The 17,864-nt window shown below is 43.0% G+C and overlaps 2 protein-coding genes across 2 annotated transcripts in view; both read left to right on the top strand.

Moving 5' to 3' along the window:
* Positions 1-576: 576 nt before the first annotated feature.
* Positions 577-4,131, top strand: LOC109463423. The gene is made up of 2 exons (XM_019760241.1): positions 577-1,167; positions 2,515-4,131. The coding sequence occupies exons 1-2, from the start codon at positions 829-831 to the stop codon at positions 4,129-4,131; spliced, it is 1,956 nt and encodes a 651-aa protein (XP_019615800.1). The 5' UTR covers positions 577-828.
* A 2,534-nt stretch (positions 4,132-6,665) lies between these two features.
* LOC109463467 (dual serine/threonine and tyrosine protein kinase-like) overlaps positions 6,666-17,864 on the top strand; it is a 14,059-nt gene continuing 2,860 nt past the window's right edge. Inside the window, 11 exon segments of the mRNA XM_019760295.1 lie at positions 6,666-6,860; positions 7,635-7,849; positions 8,475-8,778; positions 9,318-9,458; positions 10,654-10,860; positions 11,540-11,646; positions 14,200-15,253; positions 15,255-15,274; positions 15,501-15,629; positions 16,428-16,581; positions 16,997-17,200. Coding sequence (XP_019615854.1) covers positions 6,681-6,860; positions 7,635-7,849; positions 8,475-8,778; positions 9,318-9,458; positions 10,654-10,860; positions 11,540-11,646; positions 14,200-15,253; positions 15,255-15,274; positions 15,501-15,629; positions 16,428-16,581; positions 16,997-17,200 — 2,715 coding nt within the window. The 5' untranslated portion in view covers positions 6,666-6,680.

Genomic DNA, 17,864 nt, shown 5'->3' with positions numbered 1-17,864 from the left:
ATCTTTATCGGCAGACGAGTCTTCCATAGACATAGTCTCATTAGGGTCGAGGCAAGTCAGCACATTAAGCACGAAAAGGATAAACTTTTACGGTAGAAGTGGTAACGTTATTTATAACGATATGGGAAGGCAGCCCTCTTGTGTGGTACATGTGATACAGTTGGTAAAAGTGGTAGCTACACCGACACGGGCCATGAGAAGGTCTTGTGCGGCGTGTGGTACAAGGTGTAGCGTATAGGACTGGTGCACATAATCTAAATGTGCACTTGGAAAATGACTGACCTGTTGTTCGAAACCATCGTCTATTGGAAACCTTGTCAATTTGATAAACCCAACGACATGAAATTCTTATTACTGTTGCTAGAACATTAAACTTATGTTGGATAACAGCAGTACAGCTGCCTTGTCCTTAAAGTCGGGGAAAGTGTCCAAGTTCCGCACCAAATGGGCTACGACAGGGATATTCTTAATATTCTTTGCTTTGTGGGGCCACATCAAGTAAGTTTTATGGACGACGTCCGCGCGCGCATATTTTTTTGATTTTGGCCTCCAATCCTCCTGCCCCCCCCCCCCGTGTACACTATATGACATCCAGTAGATTTCTAGCGGGGACCAATCAGAGGGCTGCTGGCAGGTCACCGACTAGCGCGGCTATTATAACCAATGACGGCCGGCGAGTCGGCTATTAGCACCTTGTTTCATGTAAATTCCATGAACTCAACCCAAGCGCCACGTTTTGCACAAGTTAACTTGCTTGTTTACACTTCAGTTCAGTACTTCAGTGTGTAAAATCTACTTTGATGAACGAATCTAAGTGGGACTGTAGAAATGAAGTTTTACACATTCAATGGCGCTGCACTAGCGCTAATGGAGCGATCACTACGGGACGGAACGGATCCTAGCGAGACAGAGATTTGCGAAGCAGACCCAACATTTCCTATCAAGACCAAGCGCTCGAAGACGGGCCGGGTACAAAAATGGAGGGAAATCAAGTCCAAACTCGTCCTGAGTGAGGATTTTGTGGCGCAGTGTGAGGAACCCAGTCATCGAATTCCTCGGAGAGAAGATCTTGAACGCATTTTCCGAGAGAGCCACCTAACAACGGATCCAGAGTCGGCCAGCGTCGCTTTTTCGATTCACAGATCATGGCGGGAAACTTGGAAATCGGTAAGAAAAAAACTTGTTGTGTAAGACATTCTGTTCGATAATTATGATTATTTGACAAAAATCTTCTCTGAAACCAATAATTATGTTTGAAATATAGATCCAATGTTTTGTACATGTAGTCACCGATATGCGTATACGTGTGCTTTATCATAATTTCCACGCGAGGACTCTGTTGTTAATATATGTTGTTGTCATTTTCAAAACAGAAATCATTCATATGTATTCGCCAGGAGAACGGTCCAAAAGTGTGTCCTAAATAGTGTCTCGTCCGAGGGCTTGATACACAGTTGAGAATAGTGACGTATTTTGCGCACTTTAATGAACTTGAAATATATGAAACAACAAAAAAAGATAAAAACTGTGCTGTACAGACAGTTAATGCCACAAAAAATTGCAATGTATGTATTGTTACTGTTCCCAATAAGGTTCTTTTCATGAAAATAGGACCTCCTTTTGCCTTTTGTTATGCATAATGTAGTTGGTGTAAATTACGCGCCGTGCATAGCACCGGTCAATCGGTTTCATTTGATCTATTTCATCTGTGACATCTTCATGCAATATCAAAAACCACTTCCAATATAACTGTGCGATGTTCGGAGAAGTTTACTTTACCTTGCTTCATTACATGTAATACAAAAACACTAATACTCCTGTCGTTCGCGGCTCACTCTCAATACTAGCATGGAGGTAGACTACCTCCATGATACTAGTATTTCTAACATGTGTAAGCACGATAATTTATTCATAGCCTAAGAATATCATTGTAACAAAGTACTTTCGAGAGGAATACGTGCTAATGATTCTTTTAGTAACTGAACTTCAAACACGATTTTGGAGAGTTTTTTTTTAAAACTAGCACGCATCTGTAAAAACAGAGTTGTCATTAGTTTCCGTTTACAAACTGATAGGCCATACAGAAATCATACAACTAGTAGTATCTGAATATTGCCCAAACAAATGCATTAGAAAATCGACACATTTTATTAGTCAGTGTATTTACCGTGAAACCGACAGAAACAGATTATTTCAAACAGTTCAATTTCCCCATCCTTTTCCAATCTGGAATTCCACACAAAAAAAACTACGTTCTACTGAGATCACAAAACCTACTTATTATGCAGAATGTGGAACTATACATTATTCACTACCTTCAAAAAAGAAGCCAAACCCCACAATAGCAAAGGAAGTAGTATTATATAAATTGATAAGACAGTAGTTGTGTGTTCTCAATTGCTTTACTTTACTTCTTCAACCCGGTACATGCCTTCGGTAATAATTTTGTAATTAAAGCTATAATTAAAACTTATTAGTGGATATTGTTTGAAGTAAGATCCACCGTTGTTTCAGATATCTTCAGTGTACCAAACAAACGTCAAGAAGTTTGGACTCACAAGAGAGAGCTTCCAACATCAGCTGGACACTTGTTCTTGCAAGGTGGGCGTGACGGCGGAAGAACCACAAACATCTCAGACAACCACAGGCGCTAACAACAATGTCGAGACCGTGTCTGATGACGAACAGGACGACTTTGAGGGATTTCCAGACCAGAGTGACAGTAACAGCGAGGATTCGGAAGCAGAAACCTACGATCTTTTCGAAGAGATGGACATCTCTGCAAGAGATCCTGATGCAGGAATCCAGATCAACAAGAGACCTCGTGCCGTCACTCGCCATGACTACCAAAACAGCATCATATCCCGGGACACCTTAGAACAACACATTGAAAACCTATCGGACACTCACAATGTACATCTGAAGGTCATGAAGGTGGAAAAGACTACGGTCAGTATGACTACTAGTATTGGCGACAACAAAGAGGTCAGTCTACTTGGCACCATGAAGACGTTTGCGTGCCACAGGGCCGGCATCCCAAGAAGAAAACGGCTGAGCAAACGGCGAAGGAAAAAGAGCAGTGCAGTTGGATGTTCCTTCCGCGTGAAGATTTTTACCCCGGACGAAGAGAGCCAGCCACTACAAGTTCGCCTCTTTCCACACCATTGTAACCACACCCCTGGCTCAGAGGAGGACAGCTGCTACCTACCCGTACATGAGACTGTGAAACAGATGGCCACTGACTGTCTCGGTGTAGGTATGACGGCACAGCAAACCTCCAACATGCTCCAGTCCATGCAACAGTCCGTGTCTATTGTAAACATTAACAACGGCCGCTGGAGGACAACTCTGACAAGGAAAGAACTGTCTCAGCTTCAGTATGAAATACGCTGTAGCAAGAGGGTACATCAGGATGACTGGGTCGGCACCTACGCCAAGGCACAGCGTCTCCGAGACCAGGGCGTATGTATTTTCTTTCAAGAATACGACCCTGACAATGAAGACCCCGACAAGAGACCATTTGTCCTAGTTCTCCAGACAGAATGGCAACGGCAGATGGCGGAACGCTTCAGCCCAAACAGCGTCTGGACGGTAGACTCCACATTCGGTCTGAATTCTTACGGCTTACCTGTCTTCAGCGCAGTAGTGCCAAATCAAAACCGCCAGGGACTGCCAATCTTCTACTTGATAACGTCAAATGACGTAAAGACCAACCATGAGGAGACAGGGGTCCGACTCGGGTTCGAAGCTGTCCTGCAAAGAATGACGACACGACCGAACGCCATCATTATTGACAAATCTCTTACTGAAAAGAGGGCGATTGAGCGGGCTGTACAGAACGACCCCTTGTCCTGGGAAGATGGAACTCAGACCAAATGCCGCCTTCTCTTGTGCTGGTTCCACGTCAAGAAGGCATGGACGGAGAACTTGCTCCCAAAGTTGGACGGACAGATGGCAGCCGACGTGTACGACAGACTGTGTGAGCTTATGCTGCAGCCGACGTGGCAGAGCTTTGATGATAACTTGGCGCAGTTCTATGCCGAATACGAGAACGTCCAGCAAGTCACCAAGTACATGCGTGGGTGGGACTGCGACGAATGGCGTAGCATGTGGGTGCGGGCTGGTCGCTAATGACTCACGACAGTGGAATAAGGGAAGATGTGATGAAAGGAAAGAAACAGAACAGGACGCGTACGACAAATGCTGTTCCTCTGATAACTGCTGTTATCATGACGAATAAAATACTTGTTGGTTGTTACACTAGATCATATCTCATTCAATCTGTGTTCTAACATTTGTCGTCCCTTAGTACATTTCAAATCTAGGCATCTTGCTTTATTTGGCACTTCTTTTTTTTTCGCGCTCTCGCATTAGATTTAGGGTCGTCATCCATAAAAATTACTTGGTGTGGTCTAGTATAATTTACGCGGGTATTTCCCAAACGTGCATACCATATCAGACTTCCATAAATTTTGCCCCTAAAATGTCGTAAAATAGTAAGTAAGTTTGCACAATGCACCTGCAAGTGGGAAGAAGTCAGGTGCACGTCTGATGGCCAAGTTCAAAGGTCACTTACAAGCCGCCATGTTGCTAAGCTCTATCCCACCGAAACTAGCGAACGGTGGGCGATACTCGGGGACTGTCCTCCGACGGTAGATAGGAATCAAGAAGCCTGAAACTTGCTGTTTGCTGTACTGAACGTCAGCTAAAATTTGAAGCGGAAGAAGGTGAGGAAACCGTTGTGTTTACCTGCAGAAATCATGACAACTTTTCAGGTAAAGATAAACAGGTAAAAAAAGGTACGTTACACGTTATGTACAAACGTAGGATCGCCATATTGAGACCTGCATTTAGATCAGTACGTTGACAACTAAACTTTTAAAAACCGCCCGTAATTAAGAAGTGCGACGACAAGGCACCGCACCCTATGCTGCACGTATAAAATCGTGTGCACCTATAATTCTACCTTAAGTTACTTAAATGACCCAACCAACAACAGTTAGCCTGTCAGAATTTCTTAGTTTCGGTTACTTCCTTTTACATCACATAGTGTTAGACTTGCAAACTCGCCTTCAATTCTCCATACCGTACCGATATATATAGCGATCCTTTGGATCTCAAACCGGTACATATCTGCAATGTTCTTCGAGAGTATCATTGCTATGATTATATATAGCCAACATGCAGCCATACATGTAAATTATGTACACTATGGCGACCTTTGCGCTACTGAACAATAGACAATACAACCATTATTGACATCAAGTGGCGCATGACCCCTGTACTGTTTGGACTTGGTGCTATGTTTTTGAGAGGTGATTTACTGTAGCTATTGTTAGAGATTGATGCGATATTTACTCCTTTATATCTTTTCCAGCCTTATAATGGGAAGGGCAATACATTATAGTGTAATGAATTTAGGTGTAGGGGTGTTTGGTATATTGGCGTCTATATACACCGACTTAATTTTATGGATGACATCCACGCGCGCATTGATTTTCGCCTGTTCTCCTCGTCCTCCGAGGCCCTGGCCTGGCTCTAAGCTTGGGTAGTCCATGATAGTTAGCGACAATACGGAGCCGGTGGTAACTCTGGAGGATGGCACCCAGGGTATGCCGAAGCTCCAAGACTCAAGAACTTAGTACAATCGTACAGTGGAGATTCATAAATTCCGCAAAAAGTCAACAAGTGCCATATACATCGCTTTGTACTGTCTCAATTTCACAATGACAGCTTTGTATTCCCGTGATTTAGTAGCATTTTAATTTTTGGCCAGAGTTTTTTTTTTTTTTTATTATTCGCCCGCGCGCACTAATTTGGGGTCTTCAGAGAATGTCATCCATAAAATTAAGTCGGCGTGGCCTTACAACATGTATAAACGGAGATACAAACAATCCGATTACTTCTGTGAAGCCGTGTTTATTGATCCATATGTTTACTCAACTGTTATATGGTCTAATGGTTCACAGGGAGTTTAACACTTAGTTACAGAGAGAGTTACCATAGTGCAGATGAGATACTACAAGTTGTACGTATACAATATACAAATCTATAAAGAGTTACAATTATATACATGTAAATGTACACGTACCTGAGTCATGGGTCACGAACTGATTTACATCTAGCAATTGTCACTTCCAAGCTCAACTATGCTAACAATAGTTCCTCACTGATTGGTTACTATCAGTAACGAATCAGGGCCTACCTATCACACACATGTATGCAAACGTCTCTTTCCTTATGATCACCTACTTTTAATGTACTAAAATCACGACAATCGGCACTAGAGAATGTTTAAACAAACGTCCCTGCAGTCCCTGAACAAAATGCTAGGTGACATAAACTAACGTCACTTCTTTCCGTGCTCAAGAGCTATCTACCTTCCAGAATTCGTGACCCTAGCATGTCCAGATCACGCAAAATCGTAAATTCCACTGCAGTAACACAACAAGCAGCCAAAGGCAAAAATTCAACCATTTCGGGGTCTTATCAAGACCCACCTACGTATACATAATTATGTGCCTACCTACCACACAAACACATATGTATAATACATACGCACACATTCATACATACACAAATACACACAAACGCTTCCGAAAACATAACAGTCTGTCAAAGGTAATTATAACTGAATGGAATCTGCACGTCACATATTCAGATACAGATAACACTGCAGTATGACCAAAGACATCACAGAAGCAGACATAGACGCCATGAAGACAAGGGAAGTTTACAGACTCCTCGATGACTTCGGCGTGGACGGAGAAGATCTGGAACCGACCGAGGCCAAAACAGCCCTCAAAGAAAAGATCAAGCAGATGAAAGAAGAAGCAGAAAAAGCAACCAGTCCTGAACAGGTTAGTACTCAATAGTAGAGAGATTTACAAGCAAGTGTAAAGCCTGAGTAAGTGAACAAAATAACTTGGAAGGGTTAACGTTACCAGGTTCCAACCGTTCGGATTAATATACTTTCCTTATTCGTGACACCAAAAAGTAGGGAAAAACTCCCTGAATCGCAGAAAGCTTGCGTACACAAATGACACATTACAGCGTACGTGGAAGGTGATATATATATCCCTCATATACACTATAGTATATTATTTATGTACCAATCAAACCTTCTGACTTCTTGATACATTGATATTGACGTGCCACCGATAGATACGTTAAACATTACGCCATACATTATGCCAGCAAGCTACTACCAACAAGCACACCACCGCAAATACAAGTGGTTTTACCCATGCAGTTGCACCTGTAAAGTGTTTTGGATTAGCAGTAATTACATAATAAGAAATGAAGTTATGTTAGTATAAGCGGCAGTTGTTTTGTTGCTTGACAAATGAACTTCTTTGTGAGTGTGTGGGATCGTAGGCCCAGTTTTATCCTTGGGATGTGATCATTTCATCTGATGCTCGGAAAGAACGAGAAGTTTCATATCCAACATTTCTTCAGGTTATTAATCCATAACAAATATGAACCCCTTTCACACTTTTTTTATTCACACTGCGTATTGCAGGTAATATACCAGGCCCTCTTAACAAATATCAGTATATAATATGCGTGCAGAATTTATCGATAGCGACTTGGTTCGGCATACCGAATAACCAAGTTCGCGTCCTATCGTTGAGGTTGCTGAGAAGATGGCGGACATAGCGACGTCTTACAAAGCCAAGCGGGAACTCCTGCTGAAGCGATGCAAGGACGTCACGGACTACTTGCCCAACCTAGACCCTAGTGAGAGGGAAAAACTCGCGCTGCACTTTAAACGAGACGTCATGGACATCTTGAGCGAAGTAGAAGACCACCTCAGCAAAGATGACTGCCCAATACTTGTAGCAGGTAAGCCAGTATATCGACAACAGAGAAAAATGTAGAGATGTGCTTTTCAACATTATATTAATAATATTTCAAAGAACCTCGTGTAAAATTGCTATTTGTGGAAATCAATACCACCGATTCTGTAGTCTTCTGTTTGTAAATGTTACATATTTTGGGGCATGGTTCAAAGCTTCATATATCAAAATTAAGCACAACAATTAATAATACACAGTGCACAAGAGATAAGCCGATACAAGGGATACTATATTTGAAATGGTCGCGATGATAGCAATGGTATTTATAATGATAGCATTGGTGACGTTAATGTTTTACCATGCACCAGTGATGTTGCTGTTATTGTAACTGCTACTGTCACAATATATAATGTAGTCATCATTATCACCAATGTAATGTGCGACAGTCGGCGTCAATGGCGCAATGGTTAGAGCGTTGGACTTGCCCCGATCGCGACTTGGGAAAGGCACTTTACACGCTTCCCTCCCTGTACGGTGGAGTGACGCCCACCGAGCCTCTCAGGCTAATTAATCGGTCTGTGTGCCAAAAACACACTACGGATTTGGTGCGTCAATGTGCCAACATCTGCACATTTGCCAACAAGAATCGTAATCTATTTTAATGTTTGACAGGAGAGACTTCTGCTGGAAAAGTACCCTACTGAACCTGCTCCTGGGAGATGACATCCTGCCTGTAGCACACATGAGCAGCACGTCCACCATCTGTGAGGTCAAGTATGGTGAGACCAGACAGGCACTGGTCCATCTCAGGGAACCAGACGCCGCCACAGGGTCACAGATGATCACAGTACCTCTGAGTGAGGACCCCGAAGAGTGCCGGCAGCAGCTGACTCGCCACATCCATCTGAAGGGAACAGAAAGGGAGACCCTACCTCCGGCAGCGAAAATTGAGATCTTCTGGCCAATTGCCTTTCTCAAGGTGACTGTGAATATGATTGTTGCTACGAAGTGTATCTCTGTGTGCATGTGTGGCTTTGTGTGTGTGTGTGTGTGTGTGTGTTTGTTTGTTTGTTTGTATGTATGTGTGTGTGTGTATGTATGTTTATGTGTATGTTTATGTGTATGTGTATGTGTATTTCGATATGTGTGTATGTGCGTGTGTGTGTGTGTGCGTGCGTGTGTATGTGCGTATGTGCGTGTGTGTATGTGTGTGTGTATGTGTGCGCGTATGTCTGTGTTTGTGTGTATATTTGTGTGTGTGTGTTTGTGTGTATTTGTGTATGTATGTGTATTTCGATATGTGTGTGCGCGCGCGCGCGCGCGTGTATGTGTGTATGTGCGTGTGTGCATGTTTGTGTATGTGTGTGTAGTTGTGTGTGTCTGTGTGTGTGAATGCGTGTATGTACGTGTATGTGACCCCTAAAACCACGGATGACATCACAGTCCTCTAAAAAGTTATAAACTATTCCTAGAAATCACATGGCAACAGCTTTCTCCTTTCTGTATCCTATACTCCAGGGAGGAGTAACTATCGTCGACAGCCCAGGAGTTGGAGAGAGCGAGATGATGGACGACATCATAGCAAAATATATCCCATCAGCCTTTGCGTTCATCTACATCATTGACAGCTCAAGGGCCGGCGGAGTCCAGCAGGACAGGGTAAGCCACTAGGGCAGATATAGAAAATAGTATTTGAACTTTATTGACACAACAAAAGATACGTTATATGTATAAGTAGGAATCTTTGAAATTTATTCACATATATTTATGCTGTGCAAAAAGCACAGTTGCTTAAATGACGCCTTCTACTAAAAAACATAAAACGAGAGTAAAACACAATGACAAAATATATAATTACACAATGGGTAAAAGAAAAATAAGTATAAACAAGACAAGTTTGTGATCTATCAATTATAAGACTCTACTTGTGTAAAGTAAATAAAGGTTGGAACTACATCGAAGACATAACAGTTCTGTGAAAGTGAAGTAGACCCTCGTAGCAGTAAAGAACATAAAGTATTGTCATTGAGTCGATGAAGGTTAGACATCCAGGTAATACGATACGCCAAAAAGCAGTTACTAGTATACTCAAGCAACTGGATATGATTTTGAAAACGTCAGACGTTTCAGCTAGTATCCACTAGCTTTCATCAGTGACTGAAGCTAGTGAATACTCACTGACGAAAGCTAGTGAATGCTACCTGAAACGTCTGACGTTTTCAAAATCATATCCAGTTGCTTGAGTAACTGCTTTTTGGCGTATTGTCATTGAGATGTGTAGGAAATGTGTATCTACACTAGAAAGGTAACATCTGCAAAGCAAATGTACATGTATATTGTTTACCTTCACATGGTGTAGACTAACAAACTGTGTTTATCCTTACTGAACTAAAATCCATATTTAAGGTGACACCAATCCAACTTTGTCTTGCAACTCGCAACACAATGTAATCTAACACCACAGGGTGTCTGCTACAGCACCAGTTACCATGGTGACAGACGTCTGGTCCGGGTCATTGTGCGTTTGCAATGGAAGAAGAAACAGAGAAAAACAATATGATTACAGGACCAATCATCAATCGTAAGTCCCTATATGAAACGGGAGCTGGGGCTTTAATGTAGAGCTAAGGTCCCCATCATTGCTAAGCAATGATGGGGACCTTATGGTATGATTTACAAGCAGATCTTTGGAGGTAAGATCTTGGACTCAGTCAGAAACTGCCATGCCCCCTTCCCCAATAATTGCTTGGAGATAACTGACGATAGCTGGAATTATTAAAACCTTCTATTGTCAGGCTACAAATTCTTAGGCTTTGCATTTAATGCACCGAACTGTGTTTGACAACATGTACAGCTAGGAAGTCTGCTGGTGAAGTGTAGGGACCAGGGTGACCGGTCAGAGCTGGAACAGTTTGACCCCAAGAAGGCCATCTTCGTCTGCAACAAGTGGGACCTGGTGGAAAAAGACGAGAGACAAGAAGTGAAAGATGAAACCATTCGTAAGCTAGGGGAGATGTGGGAGGGGCTGGACGAGTCGCAGGTTTTCATTCACTCGAAAAATGTACGTCTAAGAATGCTATTAGCTACATGTACATGTGCCTATCAGTATATCAGTACTGTTTTTCTTGCACATATTGTTCATACAGAACATTGACCTGATATACGTAGAAGTATGATGAATTGAAAGCCAATTTCGTTTTTTTTTAAATTTATTTTGGCTTGGGAATGACGCACGTACAGATGGTAAACTACCTCGATTTGTCGCTGGAAAAAATATTGAGTTTCCTAAAGGTGAACTACATAATATACTGTTTCAAGACTAATTTTTGTCACGTATGTCACTCTGTTTGCACACACGCCACACAGACATACACGCAAGAACACACACACACACACACACACACACACACACACACACACATATGAACACACACACACACACACACAAACACACACACACACACACACACACACACAAATGAACACGCACACACACGCACACACACAAATGAACACGCACACACAAACACACACGCACGCACACACACACACGCGCACGTACGCACACACACACACACGCGCGCGCGCACACACACACACCACACGTGCGCACGCATACGACAAATGCACACACACGTGCACAGCCGTTTGTTACAACAGGGTAATGTCAGCGAGTTGAACTGTGTACGTGACTTGCATAGAAACACATGTTTAGATCAGAATGCGTTTCTGTTTTACAGGAAGCCGTGAAGGGTGGCATTCGGTCTGCAGACTTTAACAAACTTCTGGACGGCATCTATGAACTGTTGCCGGGAAGTCTTAACCGAAAGCTATCTACTCAGTACAGGTTAGATACCTTTTTAATCACTTTTCTTTACAAGGATTCATTCTATCTTGCTCTAATTTCATAAAGCAACGTGTCAGTGTACGTTGGAAAATTCATATTTGAATCACTACAAAAGCAACACCATATTGTAAATAGCTGATATATCCCCTGAATTACAGAATGTAATAATACTCTTCCTGAGAAAACACAATAGATTAGCTTTAGTATCATTATGAACTAGCTCGTTAGAATTATATTTTAGTATTAGTTTGTGCATGTACCATTGTTGTTTCTTTGCCATACACTGTACCAGCTACAGTTGTTGAGCAATAAAGTTGATTTGATTTGATTTGTAAATGGCTGCATGTAAAGGGCAAAGTATAATGAAAGCTAGATAAACAGCCAAATTTGAAATAAACGTAACCTGTTTATTACATTCATATGGAAAAATAACAAGAAACCATAGGCGACAATCCTCCGTGAAATTTTATATTTTGCAACAAAAATAATCCCAAGCGTCAACGCCAGACCTACTGTGCAGACATAAGGCAACGGTTAATACAATGAGGGCGCGTCACAATGATAAAACATAAAAAGACCCAAATCCATTACTGCTCCCAGGGCGTGTAAAGATACTGTGCTTCAAGTTCGAAGTTCATTTTGATTACACACACACAATCATTGCATTCACGATCGGACTATCATTATCTATCATGGTCGTGTCACTAGTAACAAAGACAGCCCCACCGTCTTACCGTGCCTGTTACTTATTAAGCGCGACTGGCCATGCCAAAGTCCAACAGTTGCGGCCAGCACGCGCGAGTGTTACTGCCGCCGGTCAGATACCCGGGCAAAACCATTTCAACGACATTGTAGGGATGTTTAAAAAAATAAGCATTTACTCCAATATCAAAACTGCTAGGGTAAAAATGAAAAGACGTGCATCACCACGGGCATAATGGCACACCACATGCTAAATTACACAGAAATGATACGTACGGAACAATGCGTTTTGGCTGCGAACATCTATGGTACCACTTATCGACCCTCCGCACGTCTGCATGAAGTTCCACCCCCCACTGCTATTCCAAACAACGCGTTTTTCTGGACCATTCCAATTCGCCTCGTAATTGTAGGGGTGCATCTGCAATATTACATTGACCACGAAAGCAGCAACGGCAAAAATACACATTCGTGCATCAACATGGGCATGCCCGCAGACGGCGTGTAAAATTGCGTGCCGATTACACAAAGAGAACCCAGTGTTTTGACTGCGAACACGAAAAACCAGCCGTTCACAACACTCCGTCCGGAGGTCCTGACCTCCTTCACGGAGTAATGAACTAATTCACCAATTGTAATGATCTATAGTGAAGTAGCCAAAATATAAAATCTGTCCTATATATCTGTCCTGTATATATTTTCATATTAGATTGGTCATTTCTGGTATACGTATACGTACTGATTTGTCACTGGAACTAGTTGTGTAAGTCACAAAGTTGTGTACTAAGTTTGATCCGGCGTATACATTCATCGAGCTTAAGCTTAGGCCACACCAATTTTATTGTATGAAATAAAGACTGAACTTTAACTTCCAACACTAGATATAGAATTGGAACTTACCCCAAATTTTCGGTTGACTCCATCAACCTTGTTCATGGAATGGACCCGTCTACTCTTGGAACGTGACGTCAGAGACACGTGACCGTAGTAGCGGGTCATACGTGCCAGATAACTTGTGTCGCCCCCCGTCTCTGTTCAGGGTAGGTCTGTGAGCTCTTATGTAGATTCCTGGAACACCAACGTCCGAGTTCTGTAAACTCAGAAGTCTCACAACATATTAACATTGAGTCCCCGGGACATTCAGTATCTCTAAAAGGGGTTAAAATCCTTGATTCTGAATCGGACTTCTTTGCAAGAGGGGTTAAAGAGGCAGTCTACATAAGAGCTCACAGACCTACCCTGAACAGAGACGGGGGGCGACACAAGTTATCTGGCACGTATGACACGCTACTACGGTCACGTGTCTCTGACGTCACGTTCCAAGAGTAGACGGGTCCATTCCGTGAACAAGGTTGATGGAGTCAACCGAAAATTTGGGGTAAGTCCCAATTCTATATCTAGTGTTATAAGTTAAAGTTCAGTCTTTATTTCATAATGATTTGTACCAACACAGATGAACTTTCATGCCAATTTTATTTGTTGGTTCTCGGATTTTTGTTGGAAAAATATGAAGCGATAGGGCGAAAAAATAAAAGCAGGCCTGGGCATTATATGATAGCCCCAAATACTATGGAGCCATGGAGCCAACATACCAGGCTGGTTTGTAATTCAAACAATGAATTTCAGGCTTTTGCCACTACTTTGACATATTGAAAAAGTGCAACAACTCTAGATCTGAAGAGAATTGACTTCCTTCAACTGTTAGGGCCAAAGTGCACTTTGGAGTTGATTCAGAGCCTGAAATGTTTTTTGTTTGCAAATTTGAAAAGAAAACGAAGCTGGCGAATCCGTGAACCAACAAATTATATTGGTGGGGCCTTATGCTTGGTACATGTATTCCTCTTGCTCTAGGAGAATGGTTGCCATTCTCGAAGAGGCGCTAAAATACGTCAGACTGAAACTGAATGACGCCTTCGGACACCTCGACGAGGGCGAGAAACGCAAAGCGTACGCAGAAGCCCAATCTGCGTTGTCATATTTTGACGAGTCTGTGGATCCCATCCTTCAAGAACTGAGAAAATTCTTGAAAACGGCCACGGAAGAAGCAGCAGATGTCTTCTCTGACTTCTTGCGAGGGGAAGAAGTGAGGAAACATCTTTCTACGGTACCCATCAAAGCTACCACGGACGACAACGCTATAGCAGAGCTATCTTTGGCGATAGAAATCTATATGATGAAGAAGTGTCAACCATTTAAGGACAAGGTAAGAGTTGCCAATGCACAGTTTCGGGCTAAACTCGAATCGATGGTCGCGAGGGTGAACCATGAGCACAACGAAAAGATCAGGCCTGTAACAGGACGGAGACACCAATTGAATGTAGAGGATGTTGTAGGCAAACGACAGACCAACGCCTGGTTTGAATGGCTCAACCAAACAGTACGCAGACTAAACGGACCATACCTCAGCATCATGTCGGCCTTCAAGGGCGACCTTGAGCACACAGAGCGATCGCGACTGTCTGAAATGGCTATTGCCGCCATGGCAACAGAAGGAGAAGTATTCGCGATAGCTAGGAATAATCTCCTCAAGTCATTTCAGCTGCTCGGCGCTTTTGAATCGGATTTGCAGGGGGTGAAAGAAGTGGAAGAGCGCCTCGTTGAAGAGCGTTTCTCGGAGACAAGGAACCAGATAGATCTGGTCAGTAAGTACGAGCCGCAGGCATCCGACATCACCCTACAGCTAGGCCGACTGGCAATGGTGGACCTGTCAGAAATGAGGGAGTATGAGTTTGACTTGGACAACATCATCGGCTGGCAGGACCCACAGAACAAGATCGGTGGAGGGTCGTATGGGGAGGTGTACCGGGTAGACGTCCAGCGGGACAGTTCACGTGTCCGGGCAGCGCTTAAGATCGGGGTCCTGCCGTACGCTCTGACCACGAAGGACAACGCATGGAACTTTCTTCGCAGAAGAAGACAACCTAAGGTAGAATAGAATTCTGTACCAATACTCGTCCTTATAATTGAAATTCTAAGTAATGGTCCATAATCATTGCGAAGTAATGATGTTTTCATTGTTACGATATGAGTTGACACCTACTTGTGTTCACAAGACTAAACGGGTGCCAAACGACGTGGGACTTCAGGATATATATGATCGTTTTACCGATGTTTTTTTCTCATGGAGGTACTGTTTATTTTTCTTACCCTAGGAAGCTGAGGGGTGAACACATCGTGGAGTACTACGGCACAGCCTGCAGGAGGGAGGGGGGCGGTCTGAGACTGGGGCTGGTTATGGAACTGTGCGAAGGGACACTGGAGGACAGAGTCGTGGGACAAAGGTAAAATTTCAATTTATGGCATTTTGCTTTTTCTTATTCCAACAATTCAGAACACGTGGTGACGGCACCTACGCAGAGTAGTTCTAGACTACGAGCAGAGGTTGGTCAGCATTCACTGGGGAAGATCGTTACCTTTCCATATACTAGTATGCCCCATTTTTTTTTCTGTCGCTACCCCCACCAACCTCTGCAAGGACAAATACAGGACAGTACCTTTCACTTGAGTTAAGTGAGGAATGTTGTGTTAAGTGCCTTTCCCAAAGGCACAAGAACGGTGGCATGTCAGGACTCGAACCTAGGACCTCTTGGTTCTGATTCTAGCACTCTACGTCACACGACCCCACCACCCCGCCCTTGATGACGATGACGTTAGACTTGTAGCGTTTGTCCAATATTGCATTGTATCTTTAGGGACGAGAACGCTGTAAAAGGATGAGAGTTACTTACTACATGTAGCTATATATAGTGGACATGTACAAGTGGCTTTGGTGATGCCCAAAAGGATCAGAACAGTAGCAAGACTTATTCATTATGTAGAATCCAGTGATAACTTGCTTGCTAATGTCTTTTGTTCATAAACCTAAGAACAGGTCTGTCACGTATACGTGCGTTACTACTGATTAATTAGAAAAAGTTAGATTAGTAGAGCGTAGACCTTCATTTAGTATATAATGTGATACCAACCCTCTTGTCTGTCAACGTCTGCTTGCAGTTAGCCTTCTTTTCGGGCAATAACTTGCAATAAAGCTATCTATTGCTTCACTAAAGAACGATTTGTTGAAATCTGTTCCTATGTAGAGAACACAACCCAACTTGGTGGGAACACGACCCTATCAGGAAGCGAGAGGCTTTCCGGTACATCCAGGACAAGTCTGTCCAGCTGTGTGAGGGCCTGAGGACCATCCATGATGCAGGGTACATCCACAGGGACCTCAAGCTCATCAATGTGCTGTCAGTTTTCTGAACAAACATATAATTTTGTTACGTTAGGCATTCAGGTAAACAATACTCATAGGACATTCAAACTCTACTAACTTCCGCAAAATTATCTCCGTAATTTTTTCAGCAGTAGAGTTTCAATTTCCTACCAGTATGTAATTCTGTTGTCACGCCACGTTTGTGTGATTGTTTAAGTTCACAATGCGGCTATACTACTTTCAAATAATACTGCAGCCTCTACACAACCACAATGGAAGCTATCAACACTCACGGCCATGTAGGTGTGCTTAGCTAATTTCCACACTACCAAGTTATCAGTAGTAACGTTACATGTACTTAGTCAATCTTCACAGGTTATCAACAGTAACGTTACATGTCTCCACCGGGTTCCAGTAGTAAGGTTGTATGTACTGTACCCATCTCCTTAGGTTACTGCAGGTGACATTGTGAAGCTGGCTGACGTCGGTGTGACTAAGAGAGAAGTGGACGTGACCGGCACAGTGACGGGCACAGCGATCTACGCAGCACCAGAGGTGAAGAATCGGCAGCTTTACGACAAGAGTGCAGACATCTACAGCCTCGGACTCCTTCTGTGGGAGATGTGGTATGGACGAACCGTCTGGAACGCAATGGTATTACCATTACCTTGTCCTTGGAAACGCTGAGTTATCGATGCACATAATTAAAACTTATTATCATATAGCAGGGCGACGTCGACCAGTGAGAATCCTCCATTTTCCATCGGTTATCAGGTCGTAATATCATTGTCTTCGTCAGAAGGACTATGAAATTGTCTCGCCGGAGTGTGGGGAACTGCGGATTTTGCAATATAACTCTGGAAGGCATGATTCGACGTCCATGATTTTTGGCAGGCATATTACCGCTTTTGAGGCCAAAGTCAAGTACAAGTTTCGGCTTCGTGGGGGGTCCGTGCGTCACGTTAGTTCACCTTTTGTGTCTGTGGCTTGTTAGCAAAATAACTCAAGTATTTGTAAAATGTTGATTATAATTCTTGGTGTGGTGCCTACTATTGTCGGGACCAAGGTTAAGTTCGTTACTGAGCTTCGTGGGGGGTTTCGTTGTGGCTACAGGGGGCATTTTGTTAATTTTTCTTGTGAGCAGGATATCTTTTGTATGTGTGGATGGAAGTTAATGAAATTTGATAGGCATATTACTGTCGTGGTCTCCAAGATTGAGTTCAAAGATGAGAGTCGTGGAGGTCGTTATGTCCCCGTAATAGGACCTTTTGTGTTTAGAAATCCCCCACCTACATCTGCTTGGAGACAGCCGACAGCT

The sequence above is a fragment of the Branchiostoma belcheri genome, unplaced genomic scaffold, assembly GCF_001625305.1.
Source record: "Branchiostoma belcheri isolate BF01 breed outbred unplaced genomic scaffold, Haploidv18h27 scaffold126, whole genome shotgun sequence".
Taxonomy (NCBI): Eukaryota; Metazoa; Chordata; class Leptocardii; order Amphioxiformes; family Branchiostomatidae; genus Branchiostoma; species Branchiostoma belcheri.
Note: the sequence above shows the minus strand (reverse complement) of the source record. Positions and strands in the feature narration are given on the sequence as shown.

Bases quoted from the DNA above. Each gene is read 5' to 3' on its own strand.
- LOC109463423 (XM_019760241.1), top strand. From the start codon at position 829: ATGAAGTTTTACACATTCAATGGCGCTGCACTAGCGCTAATGGAGCGA. The intron at 1,168-2,514 runs GTAAGAAAAAAA...CCGTTGTTTCAG, and splicing joins GGCGGGAAACTTGGAAATCG to ATATCTTCAGTGTACCAAAC.